A 20,843-nucleotide genomic window follows, 5' to 3' on the forward strand; every position below is an offset into this window, starting at 1 on the left:
ACCTTGTGTTCAATATAATGTCCGATTGAACACAATGCAATGCAACACAACATGCTTATCTTAGTTATGTTTTACTTCTTCAATTCTTGTTTACACATTTTAGCATTACCAAGCCATTCTTTAGTCAATTTTTCCAAGGTGAGTGTCCTCTAATGAGAGAGGGGTCAACCAAAAGATGGTTCAAGACATGAGAGAGATCATGCCTTTGGTTAGGAGGAACCCTCAAAAGAGAGTTAAAACCATTGAGTACAAGCTCTATCTCAAGCTTAAACACAACCTTAAGGTTAACCAACCCTCAAAGAAAATGGAAAAGTGAAGAAATGAGGAAGATTGCAGATATTTCAGTGTTGAAATGGCATGAAAAATGATACTACAACATGCAAGCAACTCATGCGCAACATGTTCAAAAGCCAAAACACTAAACTAGTGAAGAGTACTACACTAGAGGCATGCAATATCAAGCTCAAATGAGCAAACCAGCTTAAATCAGAGCTAAAACATGCTAAGATTGAAGCATAGAAGGCAAGAAAAACATGCTCACACGTTAGGCTACAAACAAGGCTCAAAACACAACTCTCAAAAACAATGAAAGAGTGAAATAAGTGAGAGTGTGATAGAGCTATATGCACTGAAATCACATGTAAAATGATGCTACAACATGCAATCAACACATGCACAACATGTTAGAGGCCTTAAAACACTAAGCTAGTAAAGACATTTGCACTACAACCATGCAAGACAAAGCTCATATGACCAAGAAGGCTCAAAACAGAGTTAAATCATGCTAAATCAGTAACAAAAATATGCTGAGATCAAGTCACAAAAAAGTAGAAAGACATGCTCACATGTTAGGCTATCTACACTTGCAAACAAGACACAAGGAGGGGAGGCCAACCCCTCCCATTTTGGACTTCAAAACATGGTTTTTGTCACTAAAAAACCTCTGAGTTTTAATGGTAAAAAGGCTCAAAAATTTTGATTTGAAGGTGATGAGAAATGGTGCAAAAAGCTTAATAAGCTAAAGAGCAAAAAAGGGGGGACAACCCCCTAACTCAAAAAGGTTCAAACCACCACTTTTAGGACTAAAAAACAGAACTTTTTACATGCCAAAAACTAGCCTTGAAATGGTGGAAAAAGATGGCAAAGCAAGTATGAAAAACAAGCTTAAAGAGAGAGAGTTATACCTCTTGAAGCACAACATAATTTTAGGCAACAAAACCAAGAAAAATCACCTTCAAGAGCTCCAAGAAGACCTTATAGAACCTCAGCTCAAAGATAACCAACTTTGGTCAAGGATGTATAGGAAAAGGAGAAGTGTATCTACACTTGTATGCACTTATGCACAAAGGTTCAAGAGAGAGAGAGAAATGTAAAGAGAGAGGCTCCCAAAATTTTTCTTCCTCAACGTTCTAACCTTTAAAACAATAGAGAATGCTCTCTATATATAGACAATTGAGGCTTCAGGTCGAAAATATTCCAAAAGGGAAAACTGGAACAGCTGGAACACAAATATCTGTAAAATTCTGACTTTTTGCATCAATGGCCAGCAAGCCAACATTGATGGCCGGCACATGTCCATTGTTGGTCGGAAAGGGTCACTCTTGGATGGCAGGTGGCCGGCATAGGCCATTCATGGCCGGCACATGGCCAGAAAATCCCATTTATGACCAGCAACCTCCACCTCTGGTTGGCCAGAAAAATCTGCTCTTTGGACCCAACTTCAAATGGGAATATCTCCTTCATCTGGACTCCTTTGCATGTCATTCTTGAGCCTAAATTAAATCCCTAGAAGTCTTCTTTCCAATGGTGGCAGCCTCACATCAAAATTCCAAGTGTGCAAGAAGTTATGCCTCTTTTAGTGAAGACTGCTCAGTTTCGATCCTACCCGGATTCATGCCTAACTTCTCCTCAGCTAGTTTTCTTCTTTCCTCTCCTCTTTTCTTCAACTCCAAACCTTTAACTAAGGTGTTTTGAAAGATTTTTTCAAAGAGTTCACACCTCTTTCATTCATTTCCACTTTGTCCTTGCTCAGTTTACCGAAAAGCGCAACATTTAACAAAATGTGAGTGTCAGAACGTCGTAGGAACTTTTTCAAAAACTATTTTGAAAGAGAGGGTTTAAAGGTCTAAAATATTTTGGTCAAAATTTCTTTGGTCCAAAAAGGGGTGTGAGGTTGGGATTTGAAGTTCCTCTTGCTGAAGAAATCGAACCGTTGCACTGCACAACTTTCACCACCAAGTAAACAATTAATGGCCCCCAAGTCTTGAGGGCGGTCAAAAATGGGGTGTCTACACATATATATAACGGTAAATCACAACACATTTGTCATCGACATAACACTGTGGGATAACTACTCTCTGATGGAACTTTTCCAATAAATATGTGAAATCTAAAGATAACATAGCGGATCCACTAACCAAAGGGTTAGCAAGAGAGTTAATTGAGAATTCATCGAGGGGAATGGGACTTAAGCATATTAAATAAGAGTTACCACAATGGCAACCCAACTTAGTTGACTGAAGATCCCAAGATCTAGGTTCAAAGGGACAATTGAGTAATGTATGACTCATAAGGATCACTGGAGAATCAAACTCCTACCCATTTCTATGATGAAATAGTGATGTCTGCAGTGTTTTAGGTTAAGTAAAACTTTTAATGATTCATATATATAGGAATATCTAGTGGAGTATGGCAGGATACTCTTCATAAGAATCACCTATATGAGTGTGAACTAGGTCGGTCCTATGAGATTTATGAAGGGCTACAATTCTCTAGAGCACTCATGAAAGACCAGGTTGTTCAGGGCCAAAATTAACGCAATAGTGAGAACTAAACTGTGTCTGGTAATATACTGTGTGAGTTCTATTGTCTTGGTTTACACAAATCGTTGAACAGTTCAAGACATCATGTTCACTAGTTAGCTAGTAAATCCAATAGTGTTTGACAAGGGAACGTTCAAAGCCAAAAGCTACCCATCCTCTGTAGAATATTCCCAATTTCTGTACTCTCAGTAATTAGATCATGTTGTTACATTTTCTCTCCGTCAAATTCCATTCATGTGTGGGATTGTTGGGAAAAAAATGGTTTTATAGGCTTATTTTGGGCTAACTTTAAGCCCAAATTTGGATGGGGCCCACACGTCTTTTAAGATGGGTTCAAAGAGGTGACGTATTCCTTGCCGCATGGCAAGTTACATAGTGAAGATGGTTTGTCAAAACCATTTATGAGTGAATAGGAAGTTGACGTCGTTTTCGGGTTTGTGGAATGGACAATTAAAGAATAAAATATAGGTTTCTTTGTAATGGTAGTCCCACATTGGAAACTTAAGAGAATTTATGTATGTATATAAGTTCTAGGTGGCAATACTTGGGTTGGGCCCCAAGGGACACCCTAAGTTTGTAGAAGGGAGGAGTTATGGACAAAGTGAACCTTGGTTCAAACTACCACACACATGCGTGCGCGTCGTCCGTCCATCCGGCTGGTCGAGTTGTGCCGGGCGCGGGTGTGGGTTATGGGTCAAGTCGGTTCTAATATTAATTTTTGGACAAAATTTATTTGAATGTTTTCTAGAAATTCTTGCGGGAAATTTATTTTTTCTGAACGAAATTAATTCAAATTTTGTGCCAAAATTTGAATGCAAGTTTTTCCTGTCTATTCAATGCTTTTCCGTTCCAATTCCAGTAAATTCAAACTGTTTGTAACAGTTATAAAACTGCTAGCATTTTGGACAGGTTCAAAACTAGCAACAGATCTATTCATTTGAATTCTGCACTTGTTCGGCCTGTCCAAATAGCCACCAATATGTCTGTAAAAGCAAACTTGTTTCAGCAGTTTGGGAGATCCTGATAAAGTCTGAAATTCTCTTGTTTTCCTTGCGGATTTGCTCTCTTGCATAAATTCTCCTCATATTAGTTTTAGGAAAATTCTAAGAGTTTAGAATACAGGTTTGGTTCACCGTACAAATTGCTTGGAGTGCTACTACAATTTGTGAAAAGATCATTATATCTTGGGAGATAGACACCATTCATCTGTAAGCACTGAAGCGGGACAAATTTGTCTTAAGGACAAAGTGTCACACACTCGACTTGATCTAATTTTGTACTTCTTTATTTTGGTAAAATAAATTCTTTAATTTATTTTTATTTGTTTGATTTGTTTTAAGTTATTTATTTTACACAGAAAATTGTTCCAACATGTCCTACATACAATAAGATGCAAAATTAATTTGAATTCGGTGCAATATGTATCAAAAAGATATAATATAATTTTACTCAAAAGAGACAATCACATCAAATTTGTCAAAAAATGAATAGTGATCAACCGAACTATTCAAAACATGAATAGTAAAATCTTCAAAATATTTTTATTTAAATAATATTTATAACAAATGTATCATACAATATATATATATATTAAACAGAAAATATTTTGTGTCAAATAATATAAAATATGTATATTATTTACAACTTCTCAATTAATATTTTAAACATCATCAAAATTAAACAACATGATTAACAAATATCATTTGCACTTTGTTGATTGTATAAGAAATCAATTACTATTTGAGGTTTCTTATTCACTGTTGTTTTTGTTTTGGAAAGAGGAACAATGCAACTTGACTCAAACTTGTTTGGGGGTAAAGATTAGAATCTTTTCGTTTACAATATTTTGTTAACAACTAAATAGAGGAGGGTTACAGGGACCATCCTATGCTGCCTCCGTTTATTCATTTCGTGTTATTTTTGTAAAGGTCAAAAATGTCAGATGTTAACTCTCAAGTACCAGTTAAGAGCGAGGCCTCACAACAATCATCGCCAGCTACTAGGTAATCTACCAACTCACTGTCTTCTCTCTCTAATCAAAATGTTATTGATTTAGAAGTAGAGTTTAACACTTGTGGAGGAACTAGAAGAAAACCTAGTGTTGTGTAGGAACACTTTAAGAAACAACAAGTCAATGGGGGTGTTGTAGACACCCCATTTTTTATTGCCCTTAAGACTTGGGTGCCGCACTTTGAACACTCGATGATGAAAAGTTACGTTGCACAATCATTCAAATTCTTTAGCAAAAGGCTTTAGTTTTGAGCTTCTAATCTCAACCTTACACCCCATTTTGACCAAAACTATTTTAGACCTTAAAACCCCCTTTTCAAAATATTTTTTTCAAATGCTTCTACGATGTTTCGAGGCTCGCATTTCGATTAAAATATTACACTTTTTAGTAAACCGAGTAAGGACAAAGTGGAAATAAATGGAAGGGAGGTGAAATCTTTGAATTTTTTTTAAAAACATCTTATTTATGGTTTGAGTTGAAAGAAATATGAGAGGATGAAAGAAAACTAGTTTAGGAAAAGATTGAGCATCAAACCGTTAAGAAAGAAATGAGCATCTTTCACTAAATTAGGCATATCTTTTTGTACACTAAGAAGTTAGATGTGAGGCCACCACCATTGGAAAGTAGACTTCTGGGGCTTAGACTCAAGAATCACCTAAAACCGAGTCCGAATGAGGGAGATATGTCTGTTTGAAGTCGGGCTTGAGAGCAGTTTTTTTGGATTGGCAGGCCATTGTTTGTGGTTGGCCATACAAGTCATTGATCGGCCGGCTAGATGTTCCGACAGGCAAATATTTACAGCCAGCTGTCCCCCCCATGCGCATGCCTTGCGCTAGTTGCCTCTATACAAATATTTTTGGTGAGAAAAACTATTTTTCTATAAATACAAGCCCAACCCTCTTGATTTTAGGTTAGAAAAATTTGTTAGGAGCCAAAAACTTGTAAAACACTCTCCCTCTCTATCTTGCAATATACATATACTATACATACACTTCCTAAACCAAAAATTTGAGGCTCCTTGCTAAGGTTCTTGAGCCAAAATTTCAGCCCTCGAGAGTGAACATCTTGTGGTTTGTGAACAAAAGAGTATCTTCTCTTCAAAAGTATAACTTTTTCCATCTTTACACTACTTCTTCCTTCTCTTTTCTTGCTGTTTTTACACTGTCTTTGGACTGTTTTTGTGGACTAAAACTTGTGATTATTAAAAGCTACCAAAGGTGGAGGGGTTAACTACCCTTCCTTGAACCTTATTCTTTAGCTTGTATCCTTGTGTTTCCCATTTGTTTCTCAACTTTTAGCCACTGATTTTAAGAATTTTCAGAGGCTAAAACATGTGATTTCAAGGTCCAAAAAGTGGAGGGGTTAGCCACTATTCCTTTGGCTTGCTTACTAGCTTTAATTCTCTCCTATTTTTGCTCACTTTTTTAGCTTTTCAAACTACTTTTTCAACACTATTTTGTTAAGTTTTGGGGTTATTTTAGTGTGTTAGTTTATGCTTTGCCTATTATGCTTGTATTGTTGTAAGTCCTCATAGGTTTGGTGATTTAGGCCTTAGACACCAATCTATTTGAGTTGATAGCTTTTATTTCATAGTTTTCATATATATACTCACACTTGTAATAATCATCTCTGCAACCTCTCTCTTTTTTTGGTTTTCTTTGTTTAAGATTTGTTTCAAACAATTGATTGTTGTTTAAAGCATGAGAAAGAGACCTTCCATGCTTAATGGTTTAATCTCTTCAAAGGTTCATTATTAGGGCATTACATCTCTCTCATGCTAAGCACAACTTCTTGTTTGACACTTCTCTTCATTAGTGGACGTAATTATCACTTTTGGACAAAAATGAATAAAGAATGGAAAGGTAATGAAAAGGGTTAATAAATGGAATTAAAAATGGTGAAAGATGTAATAAAATTAAATCGGGTTCAATCGGTCGTTATATTGAACCTATTGTGTCTTGACTCATTGCGTACTCTTTTGTGACATTCAATGGTTCAAGAAGTAATGTCCACCTGTTTACTTGAGGTAACTCCATGACAAGAAGAGGTGTTGTTGGTCTTTCACTTCATTTCATTGATCTTTTTATCTCATTGGTTCATAGATCATCACGCAACGACTTTGCGACAATTGATGATTTGTGGACTGATTATATTCATCCCTTGATTAGTTTTATGATAGGGAGAGGCAGAAAGGATAAATATCCTTTGGAAACACTCTTTTTTTGCTCTGTTTTAATTCTGTGACAACAAGGCATACCTAAAAACAGTGGCTGGCTGGCCACCCTTCCATCCGGCCGACCACTTTTCAAGACCGATCGGCCACCCTATTTTGGACAAACAGTGTCATTTTCATGACAGAACATAGCAGAAGCTGAGGCAAAAATGAAATTATTTTCTGACTGCAAATAGAACAGAATCTAGCAGCAAAACAGAGAAGTTTCCGAGAGGATGTTCTCGGTTGCACGTGTGGTTCTTCTACTCCCGTTCGATTTCATTAGCTTGTAGCTCTTAGATTAATTAGTGTATTGTAATTTGTACAATTAGTTAAATTTAGCTTATTCATTCATTTGTTGTTTGTAATATTTAACTAAATAGGACATTTGTTCAGACCCTCTTATATGAGGGCAAAATTGTAATATTGTGTATGTCTTCTAACCCTCATTTCTTTCTTCCTTTTATTTACTTGCTTACTATGGTTGCATCCATATTTTGATTTCATATCATTACCATGTGTAAATACCCATTTTTGCATACATTGGGTTCGATTCATTATCCTAAATTTGTTATTACTACTTAATTGAATGCATGCGCTATTGCATGCTTTGAGTTAGGCCATATGTCATGTTAGTAAACCGAGCCTATTAGTTGCATTTTGTATGTGTTGCACTAGTCATTTGCATATTAAAGCATACATTTTTCTAACAATTTTCTTCTATTTTGGCTTGCCTCGGTTGAATACTAGGTGAGCATTTATCACTTTAACATATTGCATGTATGTTAATGTTACCATATCAAGCATATTACCATGAGGTTAAGTGCTTATTTGATATACCTCTTGAATGCCGGTGGATAAAGGCTTTTTTCACTTAAGTTGGGATGATTTGCTTAAATGTGAGCTTCTTTCAAAGTAGCACATATCACAATTCTTTTCAAAACAAACATGAAATCAAAACGTTCCAAAGTGGGCGAATTAGTCTATACTTGCGTGTCTCACATAGTAATATTAGCATAATAAATCAAAACAAGAGCATATACTATACATAAAAATCACATTATGATAAGTAGAAGCCGATCTTTGATCGGGTGAGTGGGGTGCTCAATTCATGACCTTCCCCTCTCATACCTAAATTCTCGAGCCAAGACACTTTGGTAATGACGGACAAGTGACCTTTGGCACGAGTCACGAGTTTCCTAAATTTTTTAAAAATATTTAGATAGTGACTCTGAAATCTGGCAATGCAGTCCATTTTTGGCATCTCTGATGATAAATGGATTTTCTAATATTTATCGGACTTGGGCTCTCATTTGTTTAATCTATTTTACATTGCACTTTGTGAAATCAGATTTAGAACCATGGGAGTCCGAACTGTAGGGCTATCATATCTGAGGAGATTAAAACCCCCCGAAGAGCACGAAAAACAAGCTACAAGTGTGGAAGGCAATATATAATTATTGTAATAAGCATCTTGGAGGTGATTCCAAAAATGGAACTAGGCATTTGCATGATCACTATAAGAGTTGTACTAGGAAAAAAGTAATGGACATGATGCAAAAAGCTTTAACTAACAACTTTAATGGAGAGAGTCCAAAAATGAATTCTTATATTTTTTATCAAGATTTTGCTAGGAAAGAGTTGTCATGTGCCATAATATTGCATGAATATCCCCTCTCTATCGTAGATCAGGTTGGTTTTAAATGGTATTCAGCAGCACTCTAACCATTGTTTAAAGTATTTTCTCGAAATACGATAAAGAGTAATATTTTAAAGATTTATGATTTTGAGAGGGTGAAGACATTGAGTTTGGTGGAGAATAATAAAAGTAGGGTGACAATTACAATTGATATATGGAGTGCTAGTAATCAAAAGAAAGGATTCATGACTCTCACATCACACTTTATTGATGATTCATGGGCATTGCGAAGTCACATTTTGAGGTATATATTTGTAAATTTGCAAATCATTCAAAAGTTCTATCTTATTCAATCCAATTTGCATGTTATTAATAATTGTTCATGAATATTGTATTTTAGGTTTATTTACGTTCCATGTCTACACACAAAAGAAATTCTTTGTGATACTTTGCTTGAGTGTATGATGGACTGAAATATTGACAAAAAAATCTCTACTGTTATTGTTAATAATTGCTCCACAAATGATGCCATGATTACCATGTTGATGGATAAGTTGAGTAATACATCGCTTTTGTTGGGTGGTACTTTGTTTCATATGCATTGTTGTGTGCATATTTTGAATTTGATTGTCAAAGATGAACTGGATGTCATACAAGTGGGTGTAGAGAAAATTTGGGAGAGTGTAGCTTATTAGACCGCAACACCTAAAAGACAAGAAAAAAATTAAAGAAACAGTCAATCAATTGTGCAATCCACATACTAAGAAATTAGGACTTGATTTTACAACTAGGTGGAATTCAACATACTTGATGCTTCAAACTGCCTTATTGTATAAGAATGTCTTTTCTCGGTTGAAAAATAGAGAGCTCCAATATAAGACCGTGCCAAGTGAGGAAGAATGAGAGTTTGCTAGAGAGATCAGTGGGAGGTTTAAGATATTTTTTTCTATCACAGAGTTATTTTCTGGTAGTAAGTATCTCACATCCAATGTTTGTTTCCTAGCCTTATGTGAGATTAGGATGGCACTGTCTCAATGCCTCTCTTGTAAAATTGAAGTGGTTAGAATAATGACATCAAAAATGGTGAAATTTTTTGATAAATATTAGTTAGTGATACATGGTGTTATTGGAGTTGCTGTTGTACTTGATCCTAAGTACAAGATGAGTGTATTGAAGTTTTATTTTAAAAAATTTTATGGAGACAAAGCTGAAGAGGAAATTGATAGGGTTCGTCAGATTTGTTATGATTTGTTGTAAGAGTATCAGGACCGAGTTGGTATGGAGACCGATGTTGTTGGTGAATTTTCTATTCATCCAGAAATTATTACAGAGACCCTTCCAGAGTATAATTTGTTTATTAATAGAAAGAGAAGTAAAAAAATGAAGAATGTAAGATCAGAGTTGGACCATTATCTAGAAGATGATGTTTTGCCAAGAACTTCAGGTTTTGATGTTTTGAATTGGTGGAAAGCCAATGGACCAAAGTATCCGATCTTACAGGCAATAACTAGAGATATTTTAGCTATTCATGTATCCACCGTTGCTTCTGAGTCAGCATTTAGCACTAGTGGAAGGTTGGTGAGTCCACATCTTAGTAGACTTCATCCAAACACATTAGAAACATTAATGTGTGCACAAAGTTGGTTGTGGGTTATAGAGATGAAAAGTACTCAAGTAAATTTATATATTATTATTTCAATTTTATATTACTATGGAATAATTTCAATACTTAATTTATATTCTTTACTTTTTAGGAACTTCAACATTGGAATCAGTGTATGATGATGATGAAATCGACTTGGATGAGCCGTGTGGCACTTTTGTGGTAGTTGTCATTATTTTTGTTTTAATTGTTAACGTTTTTTACATCTTATTATTAGTATTGATTTTCTTTTCCTTTTGTTATTTAACATAAATTCAAGTTAAAGGAGACGATGAAAGTTGTGGTTATATCAGATTTTTGGGAAAACAATGTTGTTTTATTATTGTGATATTGATGTTATATGTTTTATTTGAACAACTATTGTTCCATGTTATAATAGACTAATGGTACTATTTTTTTTTTTTTTTTTTGGTTGGACATTTGAGAGTCAAGATATTATGTTACATGGATTATTTTGAGGGTATGGATCCATAGAATATCTTTGAGAGATGCTTATTGATTTTAGAAGTTAACTTAGTTAATAATGTTGGTTGTACGTGCTACTTTGCAAAATTCACAAGTGGTATTTTTTTTTTTTTTTAAGCAAAAAATAGGTGTTGTTTGGATGGTGTTGTTTGGATGTTGTTGTTGTTGTTATTATTTTTTGTGGTGTGGGTGTTGTTTTGTATCTTATTTGTCGCGTTGGTGTTGTTGTTGTTGTTTGGATGTTTATGTTTGGACATTGCTGGATTATGCTTTTATATATATATATATATATATATATATTATTTTTATTTGCTTAAAAAAAAAGAAATAAAATGGGATATGCAAAATTCAAAAAAAAAAAAAAAGGTCGGGGATTTTTCGGGGTCGAGGAAACTCGATACCCGTTAGGGGCGGGGGGATCGGGGACGAAGACGAGAAATTTTATACCTTTGAAGATCGGGAATAGGGAGTGTAATACCCAACCCCATCCTGGCCTGTTGCCATTTCTACTTTGTGATCATTCAAAGCTGCAAGTTTTCTAATTGAAAGCATGTCAGAGATTTATGTGCTAAATTAGGTTTTATTTGGAAATATGTTATTTTAATAATTTTTTAACTTTTTATAAAAAGATATATAGAAAGTAAAGAGAGTAATGTGACAACTTATATTAACTTTTTAACTAAAATATATAGTTAATAAATGAGAACTTAATTATTATTATTTTTATAGGTATTAAGCTGGATTGAAACATCCTGTAAATTGTCTTGTCAATCAATTCACTTGATTTGTGGCCTGATTTTGAATTTCTTTCTTTATTTAAATTTGATTATTTATTTATTATTGTTCTCATTCATTATTTAATTTTATTTAAATTTTTTTCTATTTACAAGTAACAATATAATAAAAAATAATAATATTGATGATAATTGTGAATTTTAATGGGGTGGATTGGAATTTTAGAATGAGAAAAAAGAAAAAAAGAAAAGAAAATAATTAAAACTTTAAGAAGAAGATATAGAAATTGAAGAACACATATAATTGATTAGGGTGTAATATGAAAAAAAAAAAAAATTAAATTTAAAATTTTATCTTTATTAATAAATTCACATTAAAATATAGAAAAAAATTGGTCTAAGGTCCCTTTTCCAATTTTAGTAATGGAAGAGATCTACAATATTATATTATGATGTCTAAATTCCCTCAACTTCCATACCAATATATCACAGAGAAAATTAACTCTCTCAAGTCAATATATCCTAATCACTACCATCGTCAGCTGACTGCCATCATCGCTCCCTTCCTAGCTTCTCGTCTATGGTTGCCGGCCCTCTGCATCATTCATTCCCTCTGGCTGCTTCCATTAACCACCACACACACTGCCAAAAGCAACCCATATGTCATCGCCTTAACCCCAACATCACCACATGCCACTACCGCTGCCATCAACCGTCGCTTCTCCTCTCTTTTCAGCAAACCACCATTGTTTCCGGCTAGATGAGAGAGAGAGAGAGAGAGGGAGAGAGAGAACAGAGAGGTGTCAAAGCTATGATACATAACACACACAAACACGGCTAGCAGACAGACAACTCACACACACATGCACTCTCTTGCTCGGATTGTTGAGGAGGGTTGATTTCTCATCTGCAGACACAGATATCACATGCATCACACACTGATATAGACACACAGCAGCACACTCGGATAAGGGAGAGGAAGATGGATACACGTTACACACCACAAAACATACAACACACATACAGCTATCACAGACCCATCGCATACATGCACAAAACACAAAATTCAAAATTTCTCTGGAGACCAATTTCGAAGTTAGAGAAATTTGGTTAAAACACATTATGAAAACACATTTGATAAATTTCGAAGTCAGAAAAATTTGGTTAAAACACATTATGAAAACACATTTGATAAATTCCGAAGTCAGAGAAACTTGGTTAAAACAGATTCCGAACAATTCCGAAGTCAAAGAAATTCAAAATTTCTCTGGAGATAAATCCAGAATTTCTCTGGAGAGAAATTCCGAAGTCTAGAGAAATTTTCAGAATTTCTCTGGAGAAAATTTTTTCTGGACCAATTTTCTCTAGATCAATTTTTTCTGGATCAACTTGAGGGACCTTAGACATTATGAAAATATTGAGTGTCCTTTATGCTGTAAAATCTTAATACCAGGGACCTTAAAAAAAATTCCCCTAAAATATAATAAGAATTAAAATTTTAAAATTTGAATTAAGTGTCCTGAAATTATTTTTTTTTAAGTTCAAATAGAATGGCTAGGATCGAGCCTGTACTTCATTTTTAAGCCTGTTCATAGATAATATAAAAACTCTCCAACCAGCCCATATAGTTATGATATTATTTAATATAAATAATTTTATATTTTAAAATAAAAAATATAATTAATTTATGATTTGGGTGTCTACTTAATATTTTTAAAGTTAATAGTTCAAATTTTATAAATAATTTTATTACATGATTAATAGTACGTTTATATAAGAGTAAAATTAAATAATGTAAAGTAATTATATACCAACGTTTAGTGCAGACCTAAGTGCACGAGCTTTCGTTGTCTCTTGTAATTTCCAACTAACTTAACGGTAACTATGTTTCTTCTCTGGTCTGTCACTTATATACTCTATTACTTTCTTTTCTTATAACACTAGTTTGTATGTCAAACCCACATTGTGAATGCTAGATTTGGAAAACCTTTCAGTTTCAGCTTGTGCCCATAAACTGTTCGATGAAATGCTCAACTGATCTTAACTTGAGTTTTGACTACGAGAGAGAGAGAGATCATGGTTGTTAGAATTGTATGATTCATGATTCGATTCGAGTTTTGACTATGACGATTTTAACTGTGCTGTTGAATCGAAAATTGAGTGAATCGGGTTATTCAATTTACAATTCACTACGGTACATTGTGGTTCACTGCAATTCAGTTATGTTTTTGTTTTTGTTTGCACAATCAAGAAATAAAAGGAGATAAATACATATATGTAATATAATTATATTGTTATTTACTTCATTTTAAACGCTACGTGAGTGTTTATATAAATACATATATAAAATTATATATTATATTAAATAAAGTGAATATTTTGATTCACGATTCACTATTTTAGCAAAACGATTCACAATTTGATAACATGTGTGGTACTTAGCTTTTTGTGTGTGAAACTGTACAGGGATAATTTTGTTATGGATGTGGCACACTGTTATCTAGATGGCAATGTTGATGCCGTGGAGTTCTGTCCTCATGACTCGTTCCACCGTATCCTTTCTGCCTCGACTTATACGCTGCAAGAGGGTGATCAGCCCAGAAGATCAGGAAGCATATCGCTCTTCAATGTAGATGCTGATGCTGGACGGCTTGAACTGTTTCACCGTGTGGAGACAGCGGGAATTTTTGATATAAAATGGAGCCCGGTTGGAGCCATTGTTGGTCCGTTGCTTGCTCAAGCCGATGCAGATGGTTACTTGAGGCTTCATCACCTAGAATGCCGTTCGGATGGATCAGCAGCTGGAGGTATGTCCATATGCCAATTCTTTGGTTTTTAGTCCTTCACTAGATAACTATCATATATTAACAGTCCTTTTGCTTCTGTAGAAAACTTTTTCTTATGTTTAGTTATGATCTTGAAACTGATGTGCTAGCGATTATAATAGTAGTGGTTGTGGTGATCGGGTGGCATCAATATCAACGACAAGGGTGGAACCAAGATTTTGTTGAGGGGTGCCAAAACATGAAAAATAAATTTTCATTTATTGATATAATTATTACTTTTTTTTCCTCCGTACTTTTAACTTCAACCATGATAGATATATTAGGAATGAAGACAATTTCTAAAGAAAAAATTAAACCAGTATTCAATTGTAACAAAATATGAAAAAAGAAAAAGAAAAAAAAGGAGACATTAATTGTTTCTTGGTACTTTTTTACTCAATGACCACAGCGCAACGGTGGTAGTGGTGCCATTGGTAAGACTTTTGGGAAATGTTTTGCACCTTTTAAAAGTATAAAATATTTTATGCCTATATAAACTCATTTTTTCATCATTCCCAATGCTAGAAAATGCAAAAAACATTTTTCATCGAAACAACCAAAGCATAACTAGTGCCAACAACAAGGGTGGAACCAAGATTTTGTTTTGAGCGGTGCCAAAACTTGAGAAAATAAATTTTCACTTATTGATATAATTATTACATTTTAAACTTTTTTTCCTCCGTACTTTTAAGTTCAACCATGATAGATATATTAGCGATGGAAAAAATAAAACCAGTATGTATTCAATCTTAACAAAAATTGGGGGGAAAAAAAGACAAATTAATTATTTCTTGGTACATTTTAACCAAACAGCCATGGTGGTAATGGTGGTAGTGGTGACATTGGTAAGACTTGTGGAAAATGTTTTGCACCTTTTAAAAGTGAAAAATATTTTCCGGCTATATAACTCCTTTTTCATCATTCCAAATGCTAGAAATGCGAAAAATGTTTTTCACCAAAACAACCAAAGCATAACTAGTATTGGCCCATATTATCTTGCTATGTTACTGTCAAAACGATTGAGGATTACTATTTCATGAGTTCGACTTAATTGATAGACTGACTGATCAACTTGATTTAATTATTTCAACTTTGGAATTTCAATCAACTTTTTTTCATGTGAAACTTCTAATTGGCTTACAGGAAAAAGTAAAAATAAAATTGTGTGCCCTCGAAGTTAAATTTCATTGAACCATGTATTTTTATTGTACAACTAGGTTCCATTTTGATTCTCAAAAAGTACGGCCAAAAGAGGATAAGAAAATATTGTAAAACATGCCATGATTAATGTTTGTAAGCACTATGAGGAAATTTCCTTTCTTTTTCCTTGTTTTTCTGTGAGCCTAACATGGCCTTTTAATAAAGATGCTGTTCTTAATCCTCTCTCTATTTGTAGATATATGCATGTGTTTGTGTTTTGCAATATGGAGATATTTCAGAGGCTCAACAAGAAATTGAGTTTAGTAATATCTGGGAGATGACAAAGTTGTCAAATATGAATGAAAAGTGAAGCACTTACATAGACTTCATATCATGAATTTAACCTTACGGCTAACAAGGATCACAAGGGGATGTTATATATAAATTAAACAATGACACATAATATGTACTTGATTGTTTTTATTTTATTTTTCCCCTTTTTCTTTTTGGTTTCCTCTTAATTTTTTTCATATAACATCTCATTGAAACATCCAGGACTGTCGAGGAAAAAAACAAAACAAAAAAGAGGCTGTTGTATTAAGCCTAGATAATATGTTTGTAGAGCAATATATGAGCTATAACATTTATGACATTCTAAACGCTTATGTTTCAAATTTTTTTTCTTTTATTTCTTTTTACCCCTTTATATGCATCATGTGTATTGAAATTCACTTCTCTACGATCTGCAGAACAATCTGATGCTCTCCTTGATGCGGGGAATTTTCTGAAAGAGGTTACTAGCAAACAAGTTAGTTCCTCCATGTGCCTGTGCACGGACTGGAATCCCTCAGCTACGTCCATCTCAGTGGGGCTTTCAGATGGTTCAGTATCAATAATCTCTCTTCTAGACTCCAAACTAGAAATACAACAAGAATGGAAAGCGCACGAATTTGAGCTTTGGGCTACTTCTTTTGATACACACCAACCTCAACTGCTATACACCGGTTCAGATGACTGTAAATTGAGTTGTTGGGATTTACGGGATTGTCCTTCAAACTTGGCATTCCAAAATTCTAAAATCCATAAGATGGGTATTTGTTGCATTACAAAGAGCCCGAGTGACCCTCATACCTTATTTACTGGCAGTTACGATGAATACCTAAGGGTGTGGGATGTGAGGTCAATTTCAAAGCCGGTAAATGAAACATCAATTTGTTTAGGAGGAGGAGTTTGGAGAATTAAGCACCATCCCTCTCTGCCAGACCTGGTATTGGCGGCATGTATGCATAATGGTTTTGCAATTGTCAAGATTGAAGGAGAAAAAGCTGAGGTGATTGAAACTTACTGTAAACATGAATCACTTGCGTATGGAGCGGATTGGCAGAGAGGGGAGATATGTCAAGAAGGCAAAAGGAAGAGCGGTGTGGTAGCTACTTGCTCGTTTTATGACCAGCTTGTTCGTATATGGATGCCAAAAAGTGATATAGTTGCGTAAACTGGCACATTTGAACTGATTTCCTTGTCCCAAAAACATGTATTTGTACTGATCGGGTATGTATTTGCCATAAGTCTTTGTGACTTGTGTTCTCTTGATGTTGATGCAGTGTGGAAGAAGGCTCTTGCTGCTGTTTGTTTTGTTAGAAACATTTTTTTTATTGGAAAAACTAAAAACATTTATGTCTTATTGCTCTACATTGGAGTTCATTTTCCTGTAAACAAGCCACGTAGTGTTGAACTAAGACACATGGACGCTTCTAAGAAGATAGTACGTCTATGTTGGATATCAACACTTATTAGATACTTTCCCAGCATGTGTCGGATATATTTAAAAATAGTTAAAATAATCTCATATGATTTTGATTTAATGTGTTACTCGTCCAAACTAATGGGAATAGTGACTCACACCCCTCTGTGGTTTTTGTTTAAATTAAAATTTTTTGGCTATTATTGTATGGTTTCAACTGATTTAGGTGACAAAAGGGAAAAAATTCGCTTTTTAACCTAGCCTATCATGTTTGATAAGTGCTAAAGAAAAAGCACGTTTTCTCAAACTGTCTTTTTGTCTTGAAGAAAAATTTAAAATTTTTCGTGTCCTTTTAGACTATGGATCTAAAAGTTAAAAATAAATAAATAAATAAAATTCAAATTCCACTTGAATTATTTCAATAACAATAAGTTTTTTTTTAGCATTTGTCAAATTTATCAGTTTTTTTTAGTAATAATTTTATAATAACGTGGTAAAAAACAAAATAAAAATACAATTTGTTTTCCTAAACCAATTTTTAATTGTCAAATTTTGACATGAAAAAGAAGGTTTAAGTCAAAGTTAAATCTTAATACAAAAAATATTTTTATATTTTGAGAGGTTTGTTTATAAATGAGAAAATTAGTATAAGATTACTCTCTTATTTTTAGTAATGAAAGATATACACAATAATATTTTGTGATATCTAAGGTCCCTTAATCTCACACTCATGTATTACAGATAAATTTGACTCTTCCAAATCAAACATCATTTCTCTCTCTCTCTACCAACTACTCCATTCTCAGACCTCTCCGATTCTGCCAAGAAATCCATGTACGACAATGACCTAGGCTTGTTCTCCAAAGTCGATTTGATCGCTTCCAAGAATCAGAGTCTTCATCACCACCAATTCCATCAATTCCACCGCAAGCAACAAGATCAGCCACCGCCTCCTCCTCTGCAATAGCAGCAACAGGAGTTTCCGCTAAGAAGGCGGCGAAGACGACGACGATAAGGAGTAGCAGTGGTAAAAGAGGCGGAGCTAGTGGTGGCAGAGATACTAATTTTTACTAACATGATCTTAGCCCACAACCTATATATATACACCTCTTGTCACGCAGAGTGAAAATCATTCATCGGTTCCTCATTCAAGTCTCCTCTGAAATTCCATGTAGAGAGAGAAAGAGAGAAGAGAGAAGCGAGAGAGAGAGAGAAGGAAGGGCAGCGTGAAGCTCTGGAGTCGAGCTTTGGCTGTCCGTCGCATCTGTAGGTTATGTCGTTAACACCACAAGTTCCCTAAATTTCTCTCTCTCTCTCTCTCTCTATGTATACATATATATATATATATATATGTATATGTGTAATTGAATTGTGTATATGTGTATATGATTGTGTATGTATAGTTTCATGTACATGAAGGTGTTGATGATTTGTTTTGGAATTTCTCTGGTTTCCAGAATTTCTTTGGATGATCTGAAGACTGGAGTTAGGAATTTCTTTGAGAAAGTCCAAAATTTCTCTGGAGAGAAATTCAATTTTCTCTGAACAAAGTCAAAGAAATCTGTGAATAAAGTCAGAAAAATTTCAATTTTTTCTAAATTTTTTTAGTTTGAATTCAAAGAAATTTTAATTTTCTCTGCCCTGTTTAAATTTCTTTGTATTGTTCAATTTTCTCTGATTTGAACTGAGAAAAATTTGAATTTTCTCTGATTTGAACTTAGAAAAATTCTTTGGAAAATCTAGAATTTCTCTTAAGAGAATTTATTTGGGAAGAATTTCTCTCGATTGAAATTTCTCTGGATCAATGTTGAGAGACATTAGACATTATGAAAATATTGAATGTCCTTTATGTTATAAAATTTTAATACCAGGAACCCTAAAAAAAATTTCCTAAATCTCATTTAGAAGACTTATAACCCAATAAGTTCACAAAGTATTCTTATGTTCCACCTAATCCCATACATTTGAACTTATATTTCAATATGTCCTTTTTTTCCATATTAGAGTATTATGTGGACTACTTTACCCTTATAAACTTTTATTATAATATATACATATATTATACCATATATCTAGGAGAGAGAAAATTATTATTAGATATATTTCATTTATGATATATATAAAATATTGTATGTAAATATATAAAATTATTATTCTTAGTATTTTCTTTGCCTAAATTTGAGGGATTCACTTGATCAAAGATCTTCCTTCACCATTATTTTACAATAAACACTACTAGAAAAAGTACATTTTGCGATCATAACACACCGTCCCAAATAATAAAAATACAGTCGCAAAAGAACTTTTGCGACGACCCATGCAACCGCAAATGGGGGACGCGAATGTAGGGTGGCAAATACTTTTTGCGACGACAAAGCAGCGGTCACAAATTATTTGCGACCACCTAAACTACTTATGGCGACCGTTATTTTGTCGTCACAAAAAACAAAGAAAAAATACTAACATGTTTTTTGGCAATCATTTTGTTACCGTCGCAAATAGTTTTCAATGACATTTATAAATAGTACAATAATAGCTTTTTAGCAATGAATTTTTTGTTGTTGCAAATTTTTTTTTTATTATAAACAGCGTACATCATTTTTTTCAAATACAAGCACCTAACAAAATTCTTTAAAAAATCTAGATAACATAACCAGATTTACATAATATGCCTTTCATAAGCCATGATATGTAACACCCCGACCCTTTACATGTCATCGATATTGTCCGCTTTGGGCCACGCCCGCACGGATTTGTTCTTCCCAGCGGGTCACCCATCCTAGAACTACTCCAGCCTAAGCACGCTTAACTAGGGAGTTCTAATAGGGATTTCACCACTTGGGAAAAGGCCTCGATGCTATATGAGGGTCCAGGTTTTTACTTTTATAGCCCAGGAACTCCCCCTCCATTCCCGATGTGGGATACCGGGGCCTTACAATCCACCCCCCATAAGGCTGCACGTCCCCGTGCAGTAGCCTGCCAGCTCGCAAGCCCGCCCACATGCACCGAGAGACGCCAGGGGCCCACACTCGGTACTCCGGAGAGTCGGCTCTGATACCATTTGTAACACCCCGACCCTTTACATGTCATCGATATTGTCCGCTTTGGGCCACGCCCGCACGGATTTGTTCTTCCCAGCGGGTCACCCATCCTAGAACTACTCCAGCCTAAGCACGCTTAACTGGGGAGTTCTAATAGGGATTTCACCACTTGGGAAAAGGCCTCGATGCTATATGAGGGTCCAGGTTTTTACTTTTATAGCCCAGGAACTCCCCCTCCATTCCCGATGTGGGATACCGGGGCCTTACATGATACAAGTACATGCCTCTACAAACTCATGTAACTAGATTTACATAATATGCCTTTTATATATAGGAATATTAAGTTAATAACTTGCATGCAGGCCATAGGTAAAGCTTTGCTTAAACCTTCTTCGGCATTGTTTGGTTGTTTTATCCTTGAATTTTGATGCAATGATAGGCGAACTGCAAACATATATTCTAATAAAATTCATCAATTTCATTCATTAACACTGACCTCCTATCATATCAATACGACAAAAATGAAAATTGATTAGAAGATCTATAC

General features: G+C 34.5%; 1 protein-coding gene across 3 annotated transcripts; it reads left to right on the forward strand.

The window, feature by feature from the left end:
* Nucleotides 1–13,113: 13,113 nt before the first annotated feature.
* LOC114263453 (Transducin/WD40 repeat-like superfamily protein) lies at nucleotides 13,114–17,203 on the forward strand. Of its 3 annotated transcripts, none has more exons than XM_028203992.2 (3): nucleotides 13,114–13,424; nucleotides 14,013–14,353; nucleotides 16,261–17,203. In XM_028203992.2, the coding sequence occupies exons 2-3, from the start codon at nucleotides 14,026–14,028 to the stop codon at nucleotides 17,004–17,006; spliced, it is 1,074 nt and encodes a 357-aa protein (XP_028059793.2). In that variant the 5' UTR covers nucleotides 13,114–13,424; nucleotides 14,013–14,025; the 3' UTR covers nucleotides 17,007–17,203. The 3 variants fall into 3 exon arrangements, with proteins under 3 accessions (XP_028059793.2, XP_082722556.1, XP_028059792.2); XM_082866430.1 differs by having other exon boundaries at nucleotides 13,127–13,765; XM_028203991.2 differs by lacking the exon at nucleotides 13,114–13,424 and adding an exon at nucleotides 13,435–13,740.
* The last annotated feature ends 3,640 nt before the right edge of the window (nucleotides 17,204–20,843 follow it).

Source organism: Camellia sinensis, chromosome 4, assembly GCF_055761805.1.
Source record: "Camellia sinensis isolate YWXY chromosome 4, ASM5576180v1, whole genome shotgun sequence".
In the NCBI taxonomy this organism is placed as follows: Eukaryota; Viridiplantae; Streptophyta; class Magnoliopsida; order Ericales; family Theaceae; genus Camellia; species Camellia sinensis.